This window comes from Tympanuchus pallidicinctus, unplaced genomic scaffold (assembly GCF_026119805.1).
Source record: "Tympanuchus pallidicinctus isolate F22 unplaced genomic scaffold, pur_lepc_1.0 scaffold18, whole genome shotgun sequence".
Taxonomy (NCBI): domain Eukaryota; kingdom Metazoa; phylum Chordata; class Aves; order Galliformes; family Phasianidae; genus Tympanuchus; species Tympanuchus pallidicinctus.
In genome coordinates, this window is record NW_026294699.1 from 15,151,722 (window position 1) to 15,176,153 (window position 24,432).

General features: G+C 48.9%; 1 protein-coding gene and 1 long non-coding RNA gene across 2 annotated transcripts in view; both read left to right on the forward strand.

Moving 5' to 3' along the window:
- The window catches only part of LOC128079161 (rho GTPase-activating protein 32-like), a 52,019-nt gene extending 36,941 nt beyond the window's left edge, over positions 1-15,078 (forward strand). The window contains exon 16 of the mRNA XM_052680131.1: positions 14,869-15,078. Within this exon, the coding sequence (XP_052536091.1) occupies positions 14,869-14,979 (111 nt within the window). The 3' untranslated portion in view covers positions 14,980-15,078. The remainder of the gene's footprint in view (positions 1-14,868) is intronic.
- Positions 15,079-21,276: 6,198 nt separating this feature from the next.
- On the forward strand, positions 21,277-24,427 carry LOC128079163 (uncharacterized). The gene is made up of 5 exons (XR_008205994.1): positions 21,277-21,385; positions 22,975-23,117; positions 23,454-23,624; positions 24,146-24,229; positions 24,342-24,427. It is a non-coding gene; the product is annotated as an uncharacterized LOC128079163 (long non-coding RNA).
- Positions 24,428-24,432: the final 5 nt, after the last annotated feature.

Here is a 24,432-nt window from a genome sequence, read left to right on the forward strand (position 1 = left end):
ACGGATCCAGTGGATATTTACAAGTGCTGGGTTAACCAGATGGGATCTCAGAATGGTGAGGCCGGGTATGGAAGCTGTTGCTACTGTTTTTTTCTACAAGTTGCTCAGCTGCTTTGCATTGCTCTATTAATCGTTCCAAACCATCCCTGGATTCATTGCATGCATCTGTCCAATGGATACCAGCTTTTTTCCATCAGCTCGAGATGGCTTTCTTCTGAAAGGTATAAAGATCACAGAATCGTAGGGGTTGGAAGGGACCTCCAGAGATCACCGAGTCCAACCCCCCTTCCAAAGCAGGTTCCCTACACCAGGTCGCACAGGTTGGCATCCAGGCAGGTCTTGAACATCTGCAGAGAAGGAGACTCCACCACCTCCCTGGGCAGCCTGTTCCAGTGCTCCGTCACCCTCACTGTAGAGAAGTTCCTTCGCACATTGGTGCAGAACTTCCTATGCTGCAGTTTCCAGCCGTTTCCTCTTGTCCTGTCTCCACTCACCACTGAAAACAGTCTGGCCTCACCATTCTGCCCCCCACACCTTAGATATTTATAGACCTGGATCAGGTCCCCTCTCAGTCTTCTTTTCGCAAGGCTGAACAGACCCAGTTCACTCAGCCTTTCCTCATAGCAGAGATGCTCCAGGCCCTTCACCATCTTCGTGGCCCTCCGCTGGACTCTTTCCAAGAGATCCCTGTCTTTTTTGTACTGGGGAGCCCAGAACTGGGCGCAGTAGATCATCTTGTGACAGGGGTGTTGAGCCTATTAGAAGTGAATCTCATGAAGAGATAGGCCAAGAAAAGCCCCAAAGCATTTCTTCTGTGTTAACTCATAGATACAGATACCGTAGCTCTTACTCTACCAAGCCAATCTCTGCCCACAACTCGGGCAGGCTGCCCAAGGAGGCTGTGGATGCCCCATCCCTGGAGGCGTTCAAGGCCTGGCTGGATGTGGCTCTGGGCAGCCTGGGCTGGCGGTTGGTGAACCTGCACGCAGCGGGGGGTTGGAACGAGATGAGCATTGTGGTCCTTGTCAACACAGGCCGTGTTGATAGAATCACAGCATGCAGCTGTTCCTGTCTGCCCATGAGAAGGTTTCATCCACCTGGTCATCCTGGTTGGTTGGCCTGTAGATCCCCCGCTACGTCATCTGTCCCTGTCCTCCCTTTAATCTGTGTCTATAAAGTCTTGATGGGCTCCCATCCGTCCCCAGTCAGAGTTCTGTGTTTCTTCCAGTGCTTGATGTTGACCAGATTTTGAGGATTCAGTTGTTGGTTTTATTTGTTTTGTTTTTAAGGCACTTCAAGGGAAGTGGTGGAAAAGCAATGCTATGAAGTAAAAGACAACTGTCCCAGCGCAGCACTCTGCGTGAGTTACTATCTTAACACTGCAATGTGCAGCTTGTGTTTTCACGGATTTATTTGTGACCTGAGGTACTACTGCGTATCGCAGGTGACCTTCTTGACTGTAGAGAGCATGTCTGCATGTGGTACAGAAAGATACAGTTCAGAGTTAGCTGGGCCTGTTCTCACAGCGACTGCTGCAGGGACAGCAGAGGACGTGAGAAGTCCTTTGCTCTTTCAGTGCTAGAATTCTAACGAAAGTGAACGTGCAGCTCTTTGCAGCCAGGTGAGCGTGGATCTGTTTGTGTGTCAAGCCAAAAATTCTGCCTGGCACTGACAAAAGTATATTAGGCTGAGGAGTGCTCACCTTCACATCTGACTTTTCCAAATAGCAAGTTGCCGTACGATGTTACACCTGAACAAGCTCTTAATCATGGTGAGGTGAGGATGCACCTGGATGCCTCAATCCGAGATGTGAAGGCAGTGACAGACAAGTTCCTGTCTGCCATCGTTGTTCAGCTGACCAAATCCCGTAAGTCTGGTGTGTCACTGCGTTATCCTGCAGCAGTTAATAGTGGGCTCATCCGTGAGGAATTCTCACTTGCCTTTTATTTCCTTCGAAGTTACGGGATGTGTTTCATTGCCAAGGTACTGAAAGACTCCCGGCATGACAAGTTTCCTGATGCTGGCGAGGATGAGCTTCTGAAGGTAAGGAGCTGAGCAGCTCTGTGAATCATTGTCTGCCACGCTGACTGCAGCAGATGCATCTCAGTGTTGTTTGTTGGGTGTACGTGTGCAGAGAAGATTCAAAGCTGCAGTTTAAGTAGACAGGCTATTTGTTGTTATGGGTATAAAGTACTTTGCCCTGTGCTTTGGATTGCTGGATACATGTTTGTCAAAGGAGACATAATACAGCATTCAGAAGAAGTCACCCTATTGCTTTTCCTTTTGCTTTTAATGTCTTGGGCATTGTGCCCCCTAGGTTTCTTGGCTTTGGGATGCTCTTGCTGCTGCATGGTGCACCTTGGTTTTGCTGGTGTTATCTGAGTCAGTTGCTCTTTTTTAAAGAGACAGTGCCAAGTTGAAAAGGTCTGTGTGCAGAATTCTACTATTCTCACTTCCCTTACAATATTCTAGGGCATTACAGTAGCTGCAACAAAGTATATGGTGTCATTTTTCATGAGGTGTGGGCAGTTTTGTGTTGTACATTTCCGTACTTTGGAGAACGAAAAGGATGTTAGTAGTAAATGCTTCCAAATAAGCACAGCATTGTGGCTTTCATTGGGATTGTCCTGGCGTTTGTTATTTTGAAGGTCTTTCTGTCTGTGAGTGCTCTTCTTCTTAATAAAACAAAGAGTGGCTTTGACATTACTTGCCACAGTCTCTTTAAGCTTTTCTGTCTCTGCTTCATTACGAAGTAATTCCCAATCTGAATGCCGTTTTCTTCTCTCTTCTGGTTCCGTGCTTTCCCGTTCTGAGGCATTGATTCTTTCTGTGCAGGTGAATTCATTTTTTCCATCTGTAAATGTAGGTGGAAAGCTGCAGTGTTTATTAATCCTTGTGGAAACAATGTCACAGCCCATGCCGCACTCTGAACTGCAGCTGTGTGCGGTGACTGCCTGTAGATGCATTAGGGCCTAAAACTACTCCTACAGTGTACTGTTCTTGTCTTCCTACTACATGTTTTACTATTATCAATATGATTTCTCTCACAAATGTGTTTCTTATGACTGGTAGTGAACAGTTTTGTCTGCTGTGACTGTGTGCCGTCACCTGGGATAGTAGAGCAAGAGCTGAAACAGCTGTCAAAACCATGGCCTCTCTGAAAGCAGTGAATTTCTGGGTCAGCTTAGCAATGGCGAAGCTTCTTCTTTCTGTTTTTGCCATTTCTTCACACCTCGGATCTCTTCTGTGCATTCAAATCGCACGTAAAGCAGGAGAAGCCCAGATTCTGTGACTTGGCTCTGCGCAGATTGATGTGAAAGACCAGGAAATACTGAAGCATGTGGCGTGGGAACTTTTGCTGCATGTCAGCGTGCTGGGCCAATGCCTTTTTGTTGTGGGAATTACTGCAGGCAAATGTCCAATATGGGTTAGAAGTAGATGGATGAGCATGTGGATAACGGGCTGTCTTTATCTTTGGGGCCTCGGCGTTCATTGCTGCTCACTTAGCTGGTGAATTGGACTTCTTTTGAAATGTCAAATACCGTTCATCTTTGGTACTTCTGAGTTTCTTACTTCTGGATTAAATGCACAGTTGTGCATTTATTTAGTGTATGTATCTATGTGACAGTGTGAAACTAAGATTCTTTGGGACAGCATGTGCTTATTAATGGCAGCGCAGTAGACCCTGCATCTGGAACGGGGCCCACAGCTCACAGGAAATTAATTGGTCAGAACTCACTCGGAGTAGTGTCAGTAAAACTCAGTGGAGGTCTGTGCCATTGGTTTTCCATGTGTTTTTTTCTCTCCTCAACTTGTCCTAGATTGTTGGCAACTTACTCTATCACCGCTACGTGAATCCGGCCATGGTTGCACCGGATGCATTTGACCTAATGGATCTTTCAGCTGGAGGGCAGCTGACTGCAGATCAATGAAGAAATCTTGGCTCTGTTGCAAAGATGCTGCAGCATGCTGCGTCCAGCAAGATGCTCATGGGAGACAGTGCACATCTGAGCATCGTGAAGGAATACTTGTCACAGTCATCCCAGAAATTCAGGTAGAAGACTTGAGCTGATTGTGTTGAGGAGTTTGTCAGAGGACAGTGTTGCAAACAAAGAGGAGTGATGAATTTTAAATGTAATAAATTCCATCTCTGTCAAAAAGGAGGTCTGTTGAAAATGAGAGATTGCCCTTTGGGCTTCCACAATCATTGATCATAATGGCATATAAAATACGTAGCTGGAATTGACAAACTAGTTATAGTATATTAATGAGCTGGTCCAAACAATTGGCTTTGCCATACAAGCCTCCAGAGTAAAGGCTGTTTTTCTATGTGTTTATTATGATATTCTGGCCATTGAAAACTAGAGTGTGCATGCGTTCTTTCCTATATGCACCCTACTTCTCTGTATGCAAACTAGATGGCACTTTGGATTAAAGCAGGCTGGAATTTAGTTGTTTGTATAATCAAGTAACTTTTGAATGAAGAGCTTCTTTATATCTTTCATCTTTTGTAAGAAAGAAAACTGGAAATGGCTGGGAGTGAGGATTATTCTTGCAGCTGAGACAGAAGGATGGGTGCACAAGGTCATTCGGTCCATGGACTTGTCCTGCAGATGCTTACAGTGAGCGAATGCCGACATGGCCTGTACCAGTAACTGAATCTTCTAGATGGCTTTTGATGTGATAAGCTATAGCTTGTCCAATTGCAGTATGCTTGGGAACCATGGTTTGAAGAAGAACAGCTGCTGGTATACTGATTACCTTATTCTCCTTTTTTTTTTTTCCTTTTATTTCTTTTTTTTTTTTTTTTTTTTTTTTTTTTTTAGATGCTTATTTCAGGTTGCTTGTGAGGTTCCTGAATTGCAGGATCAATTCAGTGTTGATGAATATTCTGGCTTCCTTCCTTGTCTATCCCTTCTGCAGAGCTTATAGCCATCAATCTCAACGCTCCAGTCATGGGAGCAGTCCCACCATGTTTCAGTAACAGCAGCTAGATCGTAGTTAGCCTGGTGCACAATGGCTTCCAGTTCCTCCTGCTTGTTGCTCATGCTGCGTGCATTGGTATAGGTGCACTTGAACCGAGTCATTTGCCTGACTCCCAGCTCTAAAATGTTCCGGCAGGCTCTTCTCTTGTGAGGCCTGTACTGTCCCCTTCCCCCGTCATAATTAGTTGATTGCACAGGAAGAAAAGCTTGATGTCTGTGCCAAGGGAGATGTACACCGCACTTGCGCTGCCTGGACGATGTGGAAACTGGAAATTGTGGGGTGTGCTGAAGCATGCCCTCTCAGGTCAGTCTAAGCATCCATAGAGTAGACCTGTCTAGCAAAACAGGGAATAGACAGTTAAACCCATTCTGTTGGGAAATACTCTCTCCTTCTAAGTACCTTTAGAACGTGAGTTTCTTCAATTAATTACTCAACTCATTTGCTTTTCCTGAATGATCCTAAGTTCTTTTCTCAGGCGACATCTGCACTCTGCTCAATCCAAGGAGAATCCCTGCCCACAGATGCAATGACACAGCATGGCTCCCAACCTCATTTTTCATTGCTTACTCTTATGGTAGCTGCCATCCATGTCCACCCTGCGTATTCTTAGAGCTCTTCTGGAGTCCATGGGGAAGAGTTATGGTTGAACTAAAGGGAATTTTTTCATATTGCTCTAGCTCCAGATGATTATCCCTAGTATCATTATATTAAAAAAAAAAAAAAGGCGTTTTGAAGTAGTGCGATATATCTTCTGTGCCTCAGAATGTGGCACGTGTGGCATGAGAGAGTTGTGAGGCCACGAGGACTGCCCAGACAGCATGAGAACTGTAAGAGCAGAGAGCTATAGGTGATGCAGCGCTATTGGTGCCACCCGCAGGAAGCGGTAGCTGGAACAAAATATGGCCAGAAGAGTGATCAGATTGCGTTTGGTAAGGAACTATTTCCTTAGTTGTAGAACTTTGACAAAATGTATATTCAGGATGATGATCAGCATGCCAGGTGCTGGGACCATGCTGAAAGAGAAATGGTTTGAAAACGTCGGTGAAATTTTAAATATACCCCCTTCCACAAAGCCCTCAGATCCATGCTCCAATGCATCCAAAGCAACGCAGAGCCCTGTGCTTGTTGTACCCGGAGCTATCGGTGCCAGGAGTTGCTGCTGTGTTTGCAAGGACGTTGTGTCAGCAGTGTGTCATCAGTGGGGTTGTTTGATGGCAATGAAACCGCTGAATGGTGTACCTCAAGACTCAGAAAGAAGATGGTAGTGGTGACTGTGTGTCTGGGTATAGATAGCTTGATACAGATCTATAGGACTGCAGTGTGGATTGTACATAGGCCCTGCGCTGCAAGGTACGCTGTTGGGAAGCAATGTCCATCTGCCCGAGGGCAGGAAGGCCCTGCAGAGGGACGGCCTGAGGCCAGTCGTACGAGGCTGCACAGCAGCAAGCGCTGGGTCCTGCGCTGTGGTCATGACAACCGCATGACAGCTTGTGCAGGATTGGGCTGAGGTAGAATTCCAACGGCCCGCTGATTCTAGAATGTTGGGTGTTGGGTGTTGGAATCTTCTGGTCCTGTGACATGGTCTTGCCTCCCCACCCTGTCGTCATGGCGGAGCAGCCTGGTGGCCCTTAGTGATGTCACAAGAGGCTGGAATGAGGGGAGGAGCAGTGCGTGCTGCGTCCCTTCATTGGAGCGCTTGAGCTCTGCGTGAGTAGCTCGCTTGTTGCCCTTGTGCAGCGACTGAGTGCCTTCATTTTCACCCCTTGTGTCTTGTGCAGCATCTTGTAGGTAAGCTAAGACAGCGTGGGATGGACGGGTGGGCAGTGAGCTGTTGAAAACTGCTGTCTGGTGGAGCTCCTAGCAGCTCGTACTGCTTACTCTTGTCCATCAGACGTAACTTTCAGCCAGTACCTGCATTCCCAAGCGATCCACAAAGATGGCATTTGTCCCATGGCTTTTCCCTTGTTGTCTTTGCTACATTGTGGAAGCTCACAGACCTGTTCCTTCTCCCTCCTCTACCCGCTCCCTTGGTGCAGTTTTCTCTCGTGGAAGCACAGAGCAAAGTGACAAGAAACAGCTGCGATTTCAAGGAATTGTCTACCTTGTTCTGATCTCCTGCCAGGTACGTGCCATGCTTTGTCCCCCCACGTGGTTGACCAGCACTGTGTCGCACCATGTTTGGTAACACAGCCTCACCCAGCTTTGATGGGACACTGGTCCCGTGTGGGTTTTTTCCCTTCCCCTGCAGCTCGGTCCTGTGGAGGATGCTGTGTGTGGTGCTGTGACCAGCTGGTCTGAAGGAAAGCAATCCCTTAGGCAAAGGATCCTAGGCCCAGTTTGTGCCGAGCTGCACAGCGTGACCCAAGGTCACAAGCACGCACGCTTGGGCTGTGTGAGTGTGCGCGGCAGCTGTAGGGTGCACAGCAGAGATGCAAGCAGAGGAAATCCTTGATGTGCGGGGCTGCAGCAGGTGCCGGTGGTGAGGCTGGTGGGAGCTGTGGCCGGGGAGCAAATGCACCTGCAGCAATGATTCCTCTCACTGCCCTGCTGCTGCGCTGTCAGAGCGCCCTGGGCGAATGCATCTGCTGCTTTGTGCCAGTCCCCATCTGCTAGCAGAGGGACAGCCGCTTGGTCAAATGCTGCCTAATGGGCTGTCCCATTTGAACGGAGTGAACAGAGTGGTTGCTTCTAGAGCACCTGCCTGTGCCAGAGGATAGCCCAGGGTAGTTCTCCGGTAGTCTCTCAATAGTGTGGTGTGTGAAGAGAGAAAATATGAGCGTGTTTCTTTTCATTCCAGCTTGTCGTGCCTGCTGTGATGGGCATCGCGTGCAGCGAGATCAGCTGTGAGCCTGACATGACACGGATGGAGGTAGAGTGTGGAGCTCTGATTGGTCTTTGTTCCCTGATTTGAGCCAGCAGAGTGAGCTGCAGATGTGCTCTCCTGCTTTTCAAGAGAGCGAATCCTTGCGGCTCTATCGGTGTCACTGAAAAGCTGCCTTCAAGGCTTTCTTTCCTTGCTGCGGGCATGTTCTTAGCCTTGCCGTTCCTTCTTGTGTGCCCATGATAAGGACGGAGTGCACTTCCTGCAGCTTTCTCTGCTGACATGCTCCTCAGCCTGAAATCCTCCTCGTTTGCCCTCAGCTCCTCACCATGGCCTGTGCTCTCTGTTTCAGGCTGAGAACAACGGGAAGCCCCGGCTGGTCCGTGAGGAGTCATCTCTTAATATCCCAGCTATTGCTGCTGCCCACGTTATTAAGAGATACGTTGCCCAGGCACCGGGTGAACTCTCCTTGGAGGTAAGCAGTTAAGGGCGTTCCTTGTTGTCCTGTACAGAAGAGTATAACATGTGAAGCTATCAGGAATATTCTCAGACACCTTCCGAATGTTTGGTGAGGTGATGCTCAGAAGATGTGGCTCCAGATTAGACTTGCACTGGGTTGAATGCAGGGAGGAGTTCAGCCATCTCTAAACTATGGCTCTATTTGGCATTGGAATCTTCTGATCCAAGAGCTACTGCCCAGCGTGGTAGCCTGGTCTCTGAGCAATGGCAGACCAGTGTATGGATTGTGCAGATCTGTTCAGGCTCTGTTTGGCTGACTTAGGCCTGCGGTTTAATTGGAGCTCTCCCTTTGGCAAAGAGCCTGCTGCTTCTGAGAACCATTTCATACTGAACAGCTGAATTCTGTATGTTGTGTATTGGAGTGACTCTTCTACTTCCACGTTCAGTTGTACGACTGCAAATGCCTGAAGAGCTGCACTGGTGCAATGGCTCTCAAGCTTGACGATATTGGGCAGCGCAGAAGAATGCAGTCATTTGAGCTGCGCTTTCCTCCCAGCCGTGCCGAAGCTGGGATTGACGTTGCAATCTCTTGCAGGTGGGAGACCTCGTGTGCGTCATCGAGATGCCGCCTCAGGAGCTGAGCCCCCGCTGGAGAGGCAAGCACGGCTTTCAGGTAGGCCCAAGCTTCAGACGTGAGAGCGCAACTTCGGTCGAGGCAGGAATCTCAGCTTAGAGCTGCCCTGCCTGCACAGCGTGGCTCCACATGGAAAATGGTTTCCTTGTGCTGGTGTCAGAGGACTTTCCCTTTTGCTGTGGGCTTAGGCCAGAGCTGAAAGTTGGTCTTTGTAGGAAACTGCCTCCTCAGTTAACTTAGAAAGAAGAGCCCTCAGAACATGCATCAGGTCACGGCCACTGAACCGCACCTTTGGAAATGCAGCAGCTAGGACACGTGTTTCAGTGTCTCTGAGCACTTGTGCTTGCACCCATGCAGAAGGTGAAGTCAGTGTCTTTTAGGAAGTCGCTGCCTGTCAGCTGAGATGAGGCAGGGTAACAGAGCCTCTGCGCGCTTGCTGCTGCTGCTGGCTGCAGAAGGCTGGGTAGCTCAGAGCTGGGGATGGCAGATGCATCTCAGTCAGCAAGCAGAAAGTGCATAGGCTGTGCTAACTCAGATCTAGCTGCATCAATCTATCATAATATATAGCTTCTGTATGAAGTCTTTCCCTTTGGGCACGCTTGAGATTTAGGGGTGCATAGCATACTTGTCCTTTCCCCGCTCCATACACAGTTTTATGGATATTTGCCTGCCAATTTGGAATAATTATTAATTTTAAGCAGGCCATTTTTTGGTTGGATTGTCTTACGGAGCATCTGGCAGGCACGTGATGAGGAAAAGGTGATGTTTGAACAGTTCAGGCCGGAGAAACGCTGCCTTCAGTATTGCACGTCTCTTCTTCCTCTTGTTGCAGGTTGGATCTTTCCCTGGTGAGTGTGTGGAGCTCATTAACGGAAAAATCCCGGAGTCTCTCATCAATTCAGTGCCAAAGCCAGGTACGATGAGACATTTGATGGTGCAGGGAAGCAAAATGGAGTCTTTTTTGGGTGTGTTCCGTGTTTAATACCTCCCTTATCCTTCCCCCCTTATCCTCTGTGCTGATAATCCTTCCTGCATAGCACGGGGCGTATGGCTGGTGTTTTGTAGGCAGTGAGAATGAGGGAAGGCAAAGGCAGTTCTCCTGCAAGTCAGTACGAGGCTGAGAGCAGCCGGCATACCTGATGGACAGATAGAGGTCTGGTTGTGCTAGTGACACGCTTGATCAGAACGTGGCTTTTCAAGAGGGTCCTTAATGCCCAGGTTGAGCAAGCTAAGCAAGAGGTGTGCATTCAACTCCATCAGAACGTGCAGAGATTTGGCCCAGTCCTCCTGTGTTTTATGACTGGAGTTGGGGAAATCCTAGAATCCTTGTAGAATGGCTTGGCATGGAAGGCAGCTCGAGGATCATCAAGCTCCAAGCCCCCTTGCCTCAAGCTGGGCTGCCAACCAAGCTCCACGTTTAATGTGGGACTGGACCAGGCTGCCCAGGGCCCCATCCAGTCTGGCCTTGGACTCCTCCAGGGATGGGAAAAATCCATTTTGGTACGCACTTGCTCATCACGTTCTTCCCGTTTTGAGGTGCTCTGTAGAATGTGTTGCGCTCGGCCTCGTCCAACGGAGCCAAACCTGAGATGAACTGGTTTCTTCCTTTTGTTGTGCAGTGCCAAAGAAGCGCGGCAAGCTCCTCACCTTCCTTCGTTCCGTGGTGAAGGCCCGCCCAAAGCAACGGAAAGAGCGGGAGGTGGAGAAGGAGAGGGTGTTTGGCCGTGACCTGGGAGAGCATCTTCTCCACTCTGGTCGTGATGGTAAGGGACAGCCCATTCCTGAGAGCTTCCCTGTTTGAGAACCTAATGATGAAAGGGAGATGGTATGTAGCAAGGGGCAGGTTGATACCAGTGGAGAAACGGGGAATGGGAGTTGACGGCTGAAAGATGAAGTGAGGCTAATGCTCCCAAGAGACAAGCACGTTTGTATTTGCTTCAGCCAAGCCCGGCTGGGCTTAGTGGATGGGATGTGACGGGAGCACAGCCTGAGGCAGGACTTGACTAAGGAGCTCCAGTAACCGCCAGCACGTGTTCTTTAGTCCCCCAGGTCCTCCAGAGCTGCGCCGAGTTCATCAAGCAGCATGGCGTGGTGCAGGGGATATACCGCCTGTCCGGCGTGGCATCCAACGTCCAGAGACTGCGGTAAGAGTGCTGCGACTGACAGACACAGCTGCCAGCAGGGGCACGTGCCCTGTTGCGGGCGTTCAGAGGCCTGCGGGCAATGCCTTAGCACAAAGGAAAGGTCTCCTTTGGGAACATCCCATCCAGCATGGCTGACGTGGTGCTGGTGGCCGAGTGTTTGTGTTCTCCTGTACATCAGGAAGCCCTTCTGATTCTTGATTGCATTGGGTGTGGCTTTTGACTTGCTTTCCTCTTTCTCAACCGCTTTCGTGTCCTTCTCTGCAGCCAGGAATTTGAGTCTGAGCAGGTTCCTGAGCTAACCGTCCGCGACGTTCACAGCGCGAGCTCCCTCTGCAAAACGTACTTCAGGGAGCTCCCGACCCCCCTGCTGACCGACCAGCTGTACGACAAGTTCTCGGTAAGCACGAGGCAACGCCTTTCCTTTCCCTCTTCCCTGGGCCTCTTGGGAGATGGCTGCAGCAGTGCCCCAGCTCTGAGGCCCTTCTTCTGTTAGGCCCATGGGGTTTACTCGCATGTCTTTGCCACATCCTGCATCATGCTGATGCCACGTCTGTTGGCCCCAGGAGGTGGTTATTTCCATATTCACAATGCTTTGCGAGAATTCATGTGTTGTTTGTTTTTTGCTATTCCCCAATTCTTTCTGGAACAGGAATGGGATTAATAGCCAAGTGTACTTGGAGATGAATGCCCCCTGCGAGGAGCTGAGCTGCCCAACCAGGCTGTAAACCGGCCCGGTGCTTGGACTCCTTGGCCGTGGTGGCACCAGCTGCGTGCCGCTATGTTTGCCAGATGCCTCTGGGGAGGCCTAAAATCTTTCTCAGTGCTGACCAGCAGCGCGCTGTGCCCATGGTTCCCGACCCTGCGGCAGGTATCTCTCCTGATTTGTGTCTCAATCCCTTTCTGCCCTTTTCCAGGATGCTGTTGGTGCCTCTACGGAGGAGGAGCGGCTGGTCAGAATGCGGGACACCATCCAGCAGCTGCCCGCTCCTCACTACAGGTCAGTGCTGCCCTCAGCCTGCTGAGCTCAGCCCTGCTGCACTTCAGAGGGCAATGGTGCGATTCCAGGCTTTGTCTCACGTGAGCAACACGATGCCTGGGTATGTTGAAGCGGTTGAAGGCTACACGGGTTTAATTTACAGGGTTAATTTATTGGGTCAGGTCCTGGGCACGGGGGCACGCTTTGTGCAGCTGATGGCTGTGGCTGTGCTGTGCTGGTGCTGGGTGCTGCAGCGTGGCACTTGGTCAAGTTTGGGTCTACTTCATCTTCAGCATCAGTAGCAGTAATAACAACTAGTATGAATTGAGGTTTGCTTTGTGAGTTGCAGCACGGCATGCTGGCTGGTGCTGAACATTTGCCTCTCTTGTTTCCCAGGACCCTGGCGTATCTGATGAGACACTTGGCCTGCCTGTCTGCGAACAGCTCTGTCACCAACATGCACGCTAAGAACTTAGCCATTGTGTGGGCTCCAAACCTCCTAAGGTAAACTTCTTTTTCCATTTCAACAGAATGCTTACATCTGTTCTCCAGTAGAATAAAGCAATCCTCCCTTCTTCTGCACCACATGTGCTTTTCTCCTATAAAATGTGCAGTGAGTGGCTGACAGCAGAGCAGGAGCCTGGACTGTTCTCCCACCCCACGTGGGCACAATTTTTAGCTGAGCATTGCTGCTCTCTTGTTTAGATGGGACTGGTGTGTCCTTGATCAGCCAGGAGAACTTTTTCAGTGGCATCACTGATTGCCTACTGCGGAAGTCTCCGGAGCCCAGTTTGACAGCTTTGGGCTGCAACAGTTCAGACCCGGGGAAGCGATCTTGGATAAATGACTTCTAAAACCTGCCTTTTCTGCAGATCACAGCAGAGCGAGTCTGCCTGCGCCAGCGGGAGAGCTGCCTGCACGGAACTGCAGACGCAGTTGGCCGTGGTGGAATTCATCATCGACCACACAGATGTCCTCTTCTGCTCCACACCTGGACCTGACATCGCAGATGGAGCAGGTGAGTGTCTTCCTCCATTAGCTTCATCTTGTTCAGACACCTGGATCAAATGCAGGCCTTCTCCAAGTCCTTTGAAATCCTCTTTTACTATCGAGGGGACAGCAGACTTCTGGGCTTAGATTGGAATCTGGCGTCCAGTTGCTGGATGCTGAGAATGTGCAAGCCCAAACGTGACAAGGAGAAATCTGGTGAAGCTTGGTGAAAGTGTGGCAGCGAAGCTTTCTCAGTTCCCTGCCCCCATTTTCTAGGGATTGTGTTTGCCTGTTTCGATACAGGGAGCTGCTCCTAATTATGACTGCATCCTTTGCCATAGACACACCTCTGAGCACATGGTTGTTTTGAGCTGCTCTTCTTCCAGTGGCTCGGATAAGCAAATCTGAGAGAAACACAGCAGCTCCCGGACCTGCGATGGCTGTGCTGCCGCTTTCTGATCCTGGCTCTCACCTATGGTTTTCCCTTCCAGGGCACAGTTCTCTCTCAGGGCCCCAGTCTGTGCGGGCGTCTTCTCCTGCCACAGAGCTGCTCAGCCTGGAGGAGGCGCAGGCACGGAGGCGAGGCCACAGCAGCTCTCCTGTTGCTGTGATAGTGAGCAGGGACATAGAGGTGGAAGAAGGCCCCAAAGCTGTACGGGGCAAATTCCACACCATCATCGACTTTCCGTCTGAAAGGTAAAGAGGACTTCCTTTTCCAGTACCTTCTCATCATTGTTTGGGTGGGTTTTTGTGGTTTCTTTTTGTGTTGTTTTCCCCCCCCATTATTTCTAGAGCAAAAGCTTGCTGAAACTCAGTTAAACTGATGGTGCCTGAAGTGTTGCAGTGAATCTCCACTCCCTTTGCACTGTGAGACAGAACTCACATTCACTTGCCCGCCGGGCTGAGTTTAGCCACACAAGGCTGGCATTCCCTCCTTGCTGGGCAGGCAGTCACGAGCTGCATGAAGCCACGCTGACATCTGTCCTGGACTGTGCTGGCTGTACCTGGAAACGTTGGGGTTTTCCGGACTTCAGGGCCACGTGCCTGAATCCAATCCCAGTTCTCCTGGAAGCAGAGCTGTTGGTCAGACCTGCTGGCACGAGAAACCAGACATGGCAGTGAGATGGGGCCGATGAGCTGTCAGAGTCAGAGATGCTTTTGGAGTTCCACGCACAACTCACACCATTCCCTGTTTCCTCTCTCCAGACCAAGTCCATTGGGCAGGATGAAGGAATCACCAGCTGGCTGTTGCTGTTCCTGCTTCAGCCTGGGGAAACCATCCTCTGTGGCCAAAGACCAACGGCAGCACCATCCCAGGGAGCCCTCAGAGACAGACATTGTAGTGCTGGCAGGTAAGGGTGCAAATCCAGCTTTCAACACCCTGCTTCTCAGCAACGTCGAATTCTTGCTGTCAGTGGGCTTGTATCTCCTTCTAGCTATCCAGCCCATACCTAGCACCTTCAGATCTCCCCTGATCAAGAACCACGTTTGTAATTCAGCTTGTGAGAGTTGGACACCAACCCCTGTTCATTCTTTTATAGGTGATTTGAGCTCTTGTCAACCCAGATGTGCCAGAGCAAGTAGCAATGCTGGGCTGTGTGCTTCCACCAATGGAGAGCTGTTAGGAAGCACAAATGGCTGCGGTTCAGCTGACAGCCTGCCGCATAACAACAGTGATGGACACGAGGAGCTCATCCAAGTTGAAGCCCTCATTTCTCCCGGCTGTGCTGAAGATGCTGACCTGAGCCTGCCAGACACCACAGGCACCAGCCTGGACTGTGACCCGGTGCCTCTGCAGTGCAGCCCAGCCCAAGCAGAGCCCGAGTGCTCCGACAGCAGCACCGCCTTTGAGGAGAAGGTCAGCATCAGCGAGGAGCAGCAGAGCCTTTTGGAGGGGGGCTTAGAATCAGGCCTCCAGTCCCAGGCACCGGACATCAACACTGACAGCGCTGAGCCACTCTGTCCATGAGCTTTCCACCCAAGAGAGGACGATTCCCATCTTTACCTGGACCTCTCACGCCCTCCTGTCTTTTCCTTTACTAATAAAAGCACACTTATACTCACTCAACGCCTTGACTGCCTGTGGAGTCTTCATTCACGAGGACTGGGATGAATGCAACACACAGTAAGGCACCTCAGCTTGCAACGTGATGGCTGTGGAGTGCGTGCAGCAGAGCTTCTCGTTTGTTCCTGCTTTGTCTGCAGCGAGAGCTCTGCCTACGATTTGGTATGGCAGCTGACAATCTCTAGCATTCTGGATATGGCTAATTATAATCCCAAGAATCAAGAATCACACGAGGTTGGAAACGACCTATAAGATCATACAGTCCAACCGTCTCCTCATCACCATTGCCACCACTAGCACTAAACCATATCTCGCAAGCTTCCTGGCTGTGGCTTTGTGATGCTTTCCAGGGCTTTTGGATGCATTTTGACACCTTGGCTGCTCCCTAGCACCTTGCTCCTGCAGCTGCGTTGCTCCTGGCTCCCACTTACAAGCTGGCCATGCAGATCATCTCCACGTCTGTCACCACCGCGCTGAGGCACGAGGAGCTCACCCTGACCAGCACCCGCCCCGCCCCCCGGGCTCTCATTGGTCCGCAGCAGCGCCGCTCCGCCCCCGGGCTCTCGTCGGTCCGCGGCAGCGCTGCCGGCTGCTATTGGCTGAGGCGCCGTGCACAGGAGCGAACGTTGGGGGCCGGCTGTTGGAGGCGCGGCTCTCCTCGCAGAGCGCCGCTGCAGCCGCCTGTGCCGCCCCGTAGGAGACCGCGGCGGCAGCCGGAGCTGTCCGGGCGGCACTGAGAGGGAAGCCGCGGCAGCTCGGAAGCGAGTGCTGAGGACAGCTGTGCCGGAGGTGTGCGGGAGAGCGGTGCCGGGGCGGGGAGAGGGGCTGTGGGGGCTCTAGGAAGCTGCGGGGAGGCGACGGGGGAGGGATACAGCGAGATGTGAGGCTGTAGGCGCCTGTGAGGGGATGTAGGGGTTATGGGGAGCTGTTGGGGGGGAGAGGCAGATACGGGGCTCTAAGGGTGGTGTATAGGGAGACAGGGGGCTGTGGTGGGCCATAGGGTCATAGGGGACTTTTGGGGGCTGTTGGGAGCTGTAGGGAGGAAGGAATATGAAGCTGTAGTGCATTGTGGGGGGACTGTAGGCGTGGATATGTAGATTTCTATAAAAAATGAAGCCCCTGTTCTGGGCTGCATTGCAAAAGGGGTGACCAGCAGGGAGAGGGAGGTGATTGTCCCCATCAGTTCAGCTCCTTTGAGGCCTCATGTGCAGCGCTGCATCCAGGCCTGGGGCCCACAGCACAGGAGGGACGTGGAGCTGTGGGAGCGGGTGCTGAGGAGGCACTGAGATGTCAGAGGGCTGGAGCAGCTCTGTGTGAGGAGAGGTTGAGGGCAGTGGGCTTGTTCAGCCTGGAGAAGAGTAGGCTGCGGGAGACTTCATTGCAGCCTTCCAGTACTTGAGGGGAGTGTATAAACAGGAATGGGAACGGCTGTTTACGAGGGTGGATGGTGATAGGACAAGGGGGAATGGTTTTAAACTGAGACAGGAGAGGTTTAGGTTGATATTAGGAGGAAGTTTTTAACACAATAGGTTGCCCAGGCGTCAGTGATTTACAGGCTGGTTCGGCCCTGTTCTGTGACTAACGGGGTGGAGGGATCCGTGGATCCGTGCTTCTGGAAAAGGGAAACAGGGAGAATGATTTCAACTTAATTGAAAACAGCCTTTACAGAAAGCAGGTGGCACCTATCGACTGGTACAAGATCCAAGGGAAATTAATGAAATGGTTCTCAAATGACACCCCCTGCTTCCTAAGCCCTGTAATGTAATGAGTCAAATCCCACACAGACACAAATGGTTCAGTGTAACAGACCTCAAAGATGCTTTTGAGACCTGCGTTTTAGACTCAGAGAGTCGAGATCTTTTTGCCGTTGTACGAGAGGATCCAAAACTGCGACAAAAATAGCAAGAGAAGTGGATTGCTTTACCCCAAGGGTTCATAGAATCGCCTAATTTATTATATTTTATGTGTTTATATTATGATAGATATTATCTATTGTGTTATTATGTGTTATTTTATATACGTTATATATTTTATATTTTATTTTTGTTTTAACTAATTAAGTGCTGGAGAAAGTTTTGGAGAAGTTTCAGGTTGAAGAGGAGGTGAAGCTGTTTCAGTATGTAGATGATTTGCTGAGTTATGGAAAAGAGGAGTCTAAAGTAAAGGAGACTGCAAGTGAAATTGTGAAGTTGTTACTTGTACTGTATGTCTGCAGTGCATTATTTTCTGAAAGGGTGCACCCAAGCAGAGATGTAAGGGATCGTGTGCCTTCAGACCCTCGAAAAATGTGTCCAGTTTCAGCAAACCAGGTCTTGGGCACTGTGGTGGATGCACCTGTCCGTAATGGGTGTAACATGCTGTGACTTGATTGCATTACTGTGACTAATTGAAGTGCCTGAAGGAAAGGCTGTTTTCTTCTGTTTGTTGATTCCCTTTGCTGAGCTATTTGCACCGAACGAGCTGATGTTGTTGTTGCTGTGGGGTGTGATCAGCAGGATGGGAAAGCACAGTGTTTGTGTTGACATGAGGTTATAGCAGGGCTATGTCAGACTATCGTGGATGTTCTTTAAGTAGTTTGAGGCTACTGGAACATGGAAAAGAATCCTGACAGCTGGCTCTGTCTTCTATCGAGCTCTTAAAAATACTGCTTGAGATAACAGCAGATGAGATGAAATGCGGAGCAGCATGGGACTTGTGTCTGCCTTCAATAATGCTTTTCCTAGGCAGTTTGTGTTAAATTTTGTTCCATGGACTGTGACAGAAATCTGGGTTGCTCCGTGAGGTGTTATAACTAGCTGACCTGTTGACTACTGACATAAGGCTTACTTGATTTGAGCTATGGAACTTTCAGCTTGTTTTGTAATGGCTGTTTCTAGGTATCAGATAGCAAATAAAACGTAGCTCACAGTGGCTGGATTTTTTTTACTCAGGTGCTTCTGACACCATGCAAAACTCTCTTGTGGAGAAAGTTCCAGAAGCTTTCAGTGTTTAATTCTGGCTGTACAATAGCAATTAGTTCAATTTAGAACACATGAAAAGAAAGCTGATAGGGATCTGGTTACAGGTGGTTGAAATGACAAGAGGGAGATGGTGCAGGTGTAGGAACTAGGAGGTTGCCTTCCAAGTGCCTTCCTGGTTCTCCGTGCTGCTTGATGTTTATTTACCCATTGGTGCTGTGTTCAAGTGCAAGCACTGTAGGGTGTAGAGAACACTGTAGAATGCCTGGTACTGCCCCGACCAGTCATAGATACTGGAAGGAAAAGTTGTGATGAACTACCGATGGAAAACATGGACAGTTTTGAGGCTTCTTCTTGGCAGAAGTTGTTGAGACAGTCCTCTGATAATCAGACAACAGGTAAACTTGTTTAAAGATGAGTCTTACTTTAAAGAGGGCCTTGTGTAGTCTGGTTGTTTACAGTAATGCAGGACTAGTTGGGTAAATAACTGATTGGAATGCAATGCCTCGGGCAGAGGGTTGGAGATTCGTGATCCTTGAGGTCCCTTCCAACCCTGTGATTCTTTGGTGTACATGCTACTGATTTTTCTTTTTAACAGATGAGTGGGATGCTATTTTATTTCCTTATGCTTACACAGAAGCAGCAGATATGCTTCCTTTCAGTTGCCTAAGTGTGTTTAATTTCTTTTTGTACTATCTTTTCAGTTGTGGAGCTCATTGTTCTAATTCCAGCAGGGATTTTAGCATAGAGACTGAGATGATACTGTGTTCAACATTGGTGTTTTTTTGTACGTTTGTTTGCTTTGTTTTTTTTGACTAAGTGTAAACCTTCACGATGGCAGTGTCCGAAAACTGCCCTGGTGATGCAGATCACTGAGCAGCTTCCTCAGTGGCCCTGAAAGGGTTCATGTTCCTCAGGAACCCATTTTGTGCTGAAGCATTTCCTCCTACTGAGTGAGAATGAAATAAGGAGTTGTTCTTGGTGTGCACGTAAGCTTCTGCCAGGCTGGATTGGTGACTTCAGTTGATGTGAAATTACCTCATTGAGGCATATGCTCAATGTAGGGCTCCTCCCTGCAACATGAGCAATTTCAGAGATGGTGAGATCGTGGTACAGACCAGCACTGTGGGTAGAACAGTTGTGTCCTGAGTCAACGTGCTTACTAGCTGGTGACTTGTGTAGCTTGGGACTGAGAGGGATTGCAGTTCAGCACAAGGCAGGGGATCTGGCGTACGATGCGATTTCTCACGTGATGAGCAGTGAGAGAAGTGTTAACCCTGCAGTGTGTGACAGCGCGTGTCCCTGCTGGGGGACTGTGACAGTAAATGCACGGGAAAGATCAGACGGCTTTGACAGTCCTGGGATTGATGACTGTGCTGGTAGAGATGGCAGTGCAAGAGTTTGTTCTTCTAAGTCTGCCACCCTTCCCCAACAGGAATTTCTACATTGCTGAAGCGGTCATGGGACTCCTTGGACATTCAGATAAAACTTGTTAAAGGGATGTAGGTTTCAATCCAAAGCAGTGGTAACGTGGAGGGTATGTAAGGAAATGTTAATTTTCAGTCTTGCCACAGAACTCTTCATGCTGGAATATAGTGGCTCTTTGTGCAGGGTGATTATTAATCCATGTCAGAAGTCAGTGTTTCCTGTGTTCTGTTTGCACATCAGGGATTATTGGAGGGATGGCAATTGCTTCTTCAGATCTCCTTCCATAGTAACCCCCAGGAAGCAACAGTGGGGGTGGAGGAGCTGTGCTTGGCAGCTGCTGGACTATTGTTCATTATGTGTATTTTGGGGTTTGCTAAACGCTTGTCTCTTGGACAATTTCTGCGTGTAACATTATTTAATGAGTTTCTTCAGCCAAAACGTAAGATACGGTATGGTCAGTACTCCACAGCAAATGGTCTGTTAAAAGAGAGACTTGAGAGATGCTTTTACTGTTGTACATTTGTATTTACCCGCAGTACATGCAGTGCTTTTTGATTTGCTGGTACAGAAATCTGCAAAGCTTTGTGGACGGGACAAGAGCAGCCTGCTGTTGTGTTAGTTCCCCCTCAGTTTTTGGTTGCTGCTCCTGTATGTGCATTTCCACTTCATGAAGTTTCCCTGAACAACTCCTTGCAGCCTGATACTGGGAAAGGACTCCTGTTAGTCTCTGTTTGTGTCCACCTCGGCGGAACAAAGCTTTTCAGGAAAAGTGCTAGGAGTGCTGGTAGGCAGACAGCCAGGTGGCTGTGAGTGGGCAGTGTGCTCGTGCTGCCTGGAAGGCTTCAGTAGAGAGGTGATCCTTGCACTTGGCACTGGTGAGGCTGCTCATGTACTGTGTCCAGTTCTGCCCTGCCCCCCCAGACAGCAGACATGAGTGTACTGGAGATAGGCCAGCGTAGGGCCACTGAGGTGCCTGAGGGACTGGAGCACCTCTCCAGAGAGGAAAGCTGAGGGTGAGGAGACTCTTTAGTCTAGAGATGAGAGGGCTTGGAGGGAATCTCTTCAGTGAATGCGAAAGCTGGAAGTGAGGATGCAGTTGAGGACGAGAGGCATTGAGTACAAACTGGGGTTCGTGGTTCCATCTAAACGTCAGGCAGCACTTTGCAGTGGAGGTAAGTGAGCAGTAGCAGAGGTGGACCAGAGAGGGACTGGAGTCTTTTCTTTGCAGTTGTTCAGAAGCCATCTGGATCTGGTCTGTCCTGGATAATGTGCTCTCGGTGTCCCTGCTGGAGCAAGGGGTTTGTACCAGCTGAGCTCAGAGGTCCCTTTCCATCTTAAATTGTTCCGTGATTTTCTTTTTTGGGCTCCTTGGAAAGGCACGTCCTATTGGCAGATACAGCTTTAGGACTGAGCAGTGCAGATTGCTTGGCGTTGGGATGTCTTGATGTCTGTTGGAGTGATACCACTGCTGGAACTCTTGGTGGGAGTTCCTTGTCCTGAGAAGAGTTTTGGCCTGGTAATGCTGTAGTTGCTTCTGCTGGTAACAAACGTCCATTATGGCCTTGTGTTGAAATTGATTAGAAAGATACTGCAGTGCTTCCTGTATCCCTTGAAGCTGCAATTGCTCAGAGGTGGTGGTTTTGTTTTGCACAACCAGTGACACTCTTTTCCTCATGCTGCGAATGCTTTCCTCATCATATTCTCTTCAGGACACTCAGGATGAAACAGCTGTGCTTTGGCTCGATGAAACTCAGGATGGGATTCAGAAGGCTAACAGGGACACTGAAGAGTCACAGAGATGTAAGCATTGTAGCAAATACCGTGGTTCAATGCCATTGTCAACCAAATATTTGTCACCAAATGAAAGAATGCGAGCAAGAAATGTACACATGCAAAGGAAATTAAAATACAAGTGTTTGCTTCAGGTAGGTGTAGAAGTTGTTACTTTCAGCAATGAATGTCACAGCCTTTAAACTTCAATTCTTTCAATCTTTTTGGAAGGATATGTCGTTGTTTCAGTTGTGTTGTGACTGGGTTACATCCTAGGCAGAGATACCTATTGAATCTCTGTCCAAGTGTTTGACATTAGCAGATCATTGTGTCTGTCTGTGGTTGGGTAGTCAGCCCAATAGAGGATGTTCATGTGCACAGTTGTGGTGCATCTTAGCTTTCGTTTGTGTTGTACTGTTGCCTGAATTCTATGAAGTATTTCTCAAAGTACTTTTTATTTTTTTTTTTGCACTAAGTGCAGATAACAACACAAATCAGTGCAGTTGGCAGGTGGACTGTGCCAAAGAACATTTGGTCAAAAGCAGGATTAAAGTCTGTTTCTTTGAGCCTGAATAAGATCTTCAGATACCCTTCTACCTCTGTGTGTGTGAACAGACATTTGCTCAGTGCTGAAAATGACTGTATCTCGTGTTTACTGCTTCGGTGAGATACCTGTGGTTGATTTTGTACTGTGTTTGCAACAGAGTTCTGGAGTAGCCCTGGGTTAGCTCTTTCCTCATCTTGTTCTTGTTGATAACCTGTTCTGTGTTCAGGTTGCTATTCTTGCTAGGAACGGTGCAGTCACTGGAAAGGTGCTTTCTGAGTCAGTTGTCTGCTGTAGCAGGGCTCTGCAAGAAGAAGCTGCCTGGACTACAGCTGTTGTCAGAGTACAGCTGAGTGAATGGAGAAAAGGTTGTACAGAAATACCGTCGATAAATCAGCACCATGGTAGGACTAAGAGCACAAAGAAAAGTGCTGTCAGACACTGTGCCATACACAGATGCACACTGTACTGAAAATATTGTTGTACACCAAGTTGTCTTTTTTTAATCAGTTTTTTTTGCATAAGTACAGGAAGGTATTTGTATACACTGGCACAGTGCCTTGCTCTCTTAAGTCTGTTGTGAGCCACTGAGCTCCTGACTGTGCAGGTAACCTGCCTCCTCCTGTTGTTGAAGTTTCCTTAGGCATTCTGGCCGTGAATGCAGCAGTCGGTCACGGAGATACCAGCCCTACCCTGAGTGCCTTGTGCTCACCAGATGTGGGGCTGTACGGAGTCGCTGCAGAGTGTGCAGAGACATACCAGCGAGAGTTGGCAGAAGTCGAAAGGAGAAAAGTGGCCACAGGTGAACCCCAAATAGCTACCTGCTAGTGCAGTAAATTCAAGATGATTGCCTGTAGAATGGAAAGCAGAGGGGGAGCAATGTGAGGAGCAGTCTTGCGTTCTGGGTATCTTGTTAGAATCTCATGTTATAGGAAATTGAGGCTGCCTTGTAAACTGAAGTCTTTGTTAACGGAAAGAAAAAAAAGGTAGGAAGGAAATGAAAAAGGTAGCAGTGAAATATTCCCCACTTGTAGAATATATTGTGCTTAGGTAGTTCTTGCGGTGGTTCATTGGAATCTGAGGCATTCCTTCTATTGCTTGGAGGAAGGGCCCTCTCGATGCATTTCCTTCCTGTAGTATTTGTATGTGAGGAAGATAGACACGTGTTTGCTTTCAACATAGCAGCATTTCTGCTTTCAGGAGGCAGTGGCAGTGAACAGGTGAAACACTGGGTGAGAGGAGGCTGTCATCATTATCATAACGTGAGGACCAGAGAGGGAGGATGGGATGAAGTGACGGAATTTGTGCAGAATGACACACAGCTGTCACGGGAGGAGATGCAGGTAAAGTACGTGCTCTTTTCCTCTGAAGTTGAAGTTGCCCCTATTTCAGGCCTTATTGCAACTTTCAGAAGTAATGTTTCCCCACGGTAGTGATGTTAGCAAGCTTTGTATCTTATTTCCCTGTTCGTTGTCTACTTTGCACGTCAGCACCTCTTTGTCCTATTGTGGAGAATGTGCACACCTTGATCACCAGAACAAGACGGTGGTGTTGCTGCTCACCGAAAAGCAACTTGTAAGTTTCTCTTGAGCAGAATACAGAAGCCGCTGTGTAACATGTCATTTTTGCATCTCCCTTTTCTCTTCCTGGCTCTTCTTCCTACCATAACGCTAATCTAGAGCACTGTATCTGGAGTCACGGCAGCATACGAGCGAGAGCAGTTGTGGCTGGCCAAAGAGAACCTGATGGTGAAGCTTCAGGCTTGTGGTCGAGGCTGTCTTGTCTGTCAGGAATTCAACTCCAGAATGAGGTTTTTGAAGAAGCAAGTTCCAGCCATCGCTTGCATGCAGGTATGAAATCCCCTGATTCTGTCTGAAGCTTGTACTTGTCAGTCGCTCTCCACACGCACGCTTACTGACTGGTTTTGTTCAAGTCAAGCAGTTGCCACGCACAATTATCTTCGTTTTGCAAAGTATTGGAAGGCGTTTCCTTCTCCCTGGGAATCACTATGTATAAATTACTTCTCTCCCTCTTCCCATGAGTCCGTGGGTTTGGAGACTTGAAGATGGCCTTGAGAATTGTGCAATGGATGGTGCTTTTGGTTGTTTAGTTTTAGTCATTTGTTCTCTAGCTGTGTTTTGCCCTTGGTGGGGGGTGCTGCTAAGTCCCTCACAACGACAGCTGGTGGTGGAAGAAATAGTTAAGGCTGCACTGCATATCTCTTACGGCATGTCTTGTAAGATGAGCATGTCTGTGTTACATTTTATTCAGCCAAAGGGAAGTGGAAACTGAGCAGCAGAAAGAAGCATCAAATAGTAAATTACTGCTCTTCACTTTGAAAAGTCGCCTTTTTTCTTGTGTGTGTTTTCAGTCCCAGTGGCGTGGCTATAAACAGAGGAAGGCATATCAAATCCGTTTGGATTACTGATGAGCACACAAGGACCAAGAAGTGAAGGTAGCAAATGCTATGTTTGCTTTTGTTTGTTTGTTTGTTTTGTTAACATTTTTGGTGGCAATATTTGTGGAGAAGACTTTTATCTGACCTGCTTTGGGATTCTTTCCTGTAGATTCAGTCACTGGCCAGGATGTATCAAGGCAGAAGGCGTTACAGAGATCACCTGCAATCTTTCAGAGACCACATAAGAGATTGTGAAATGA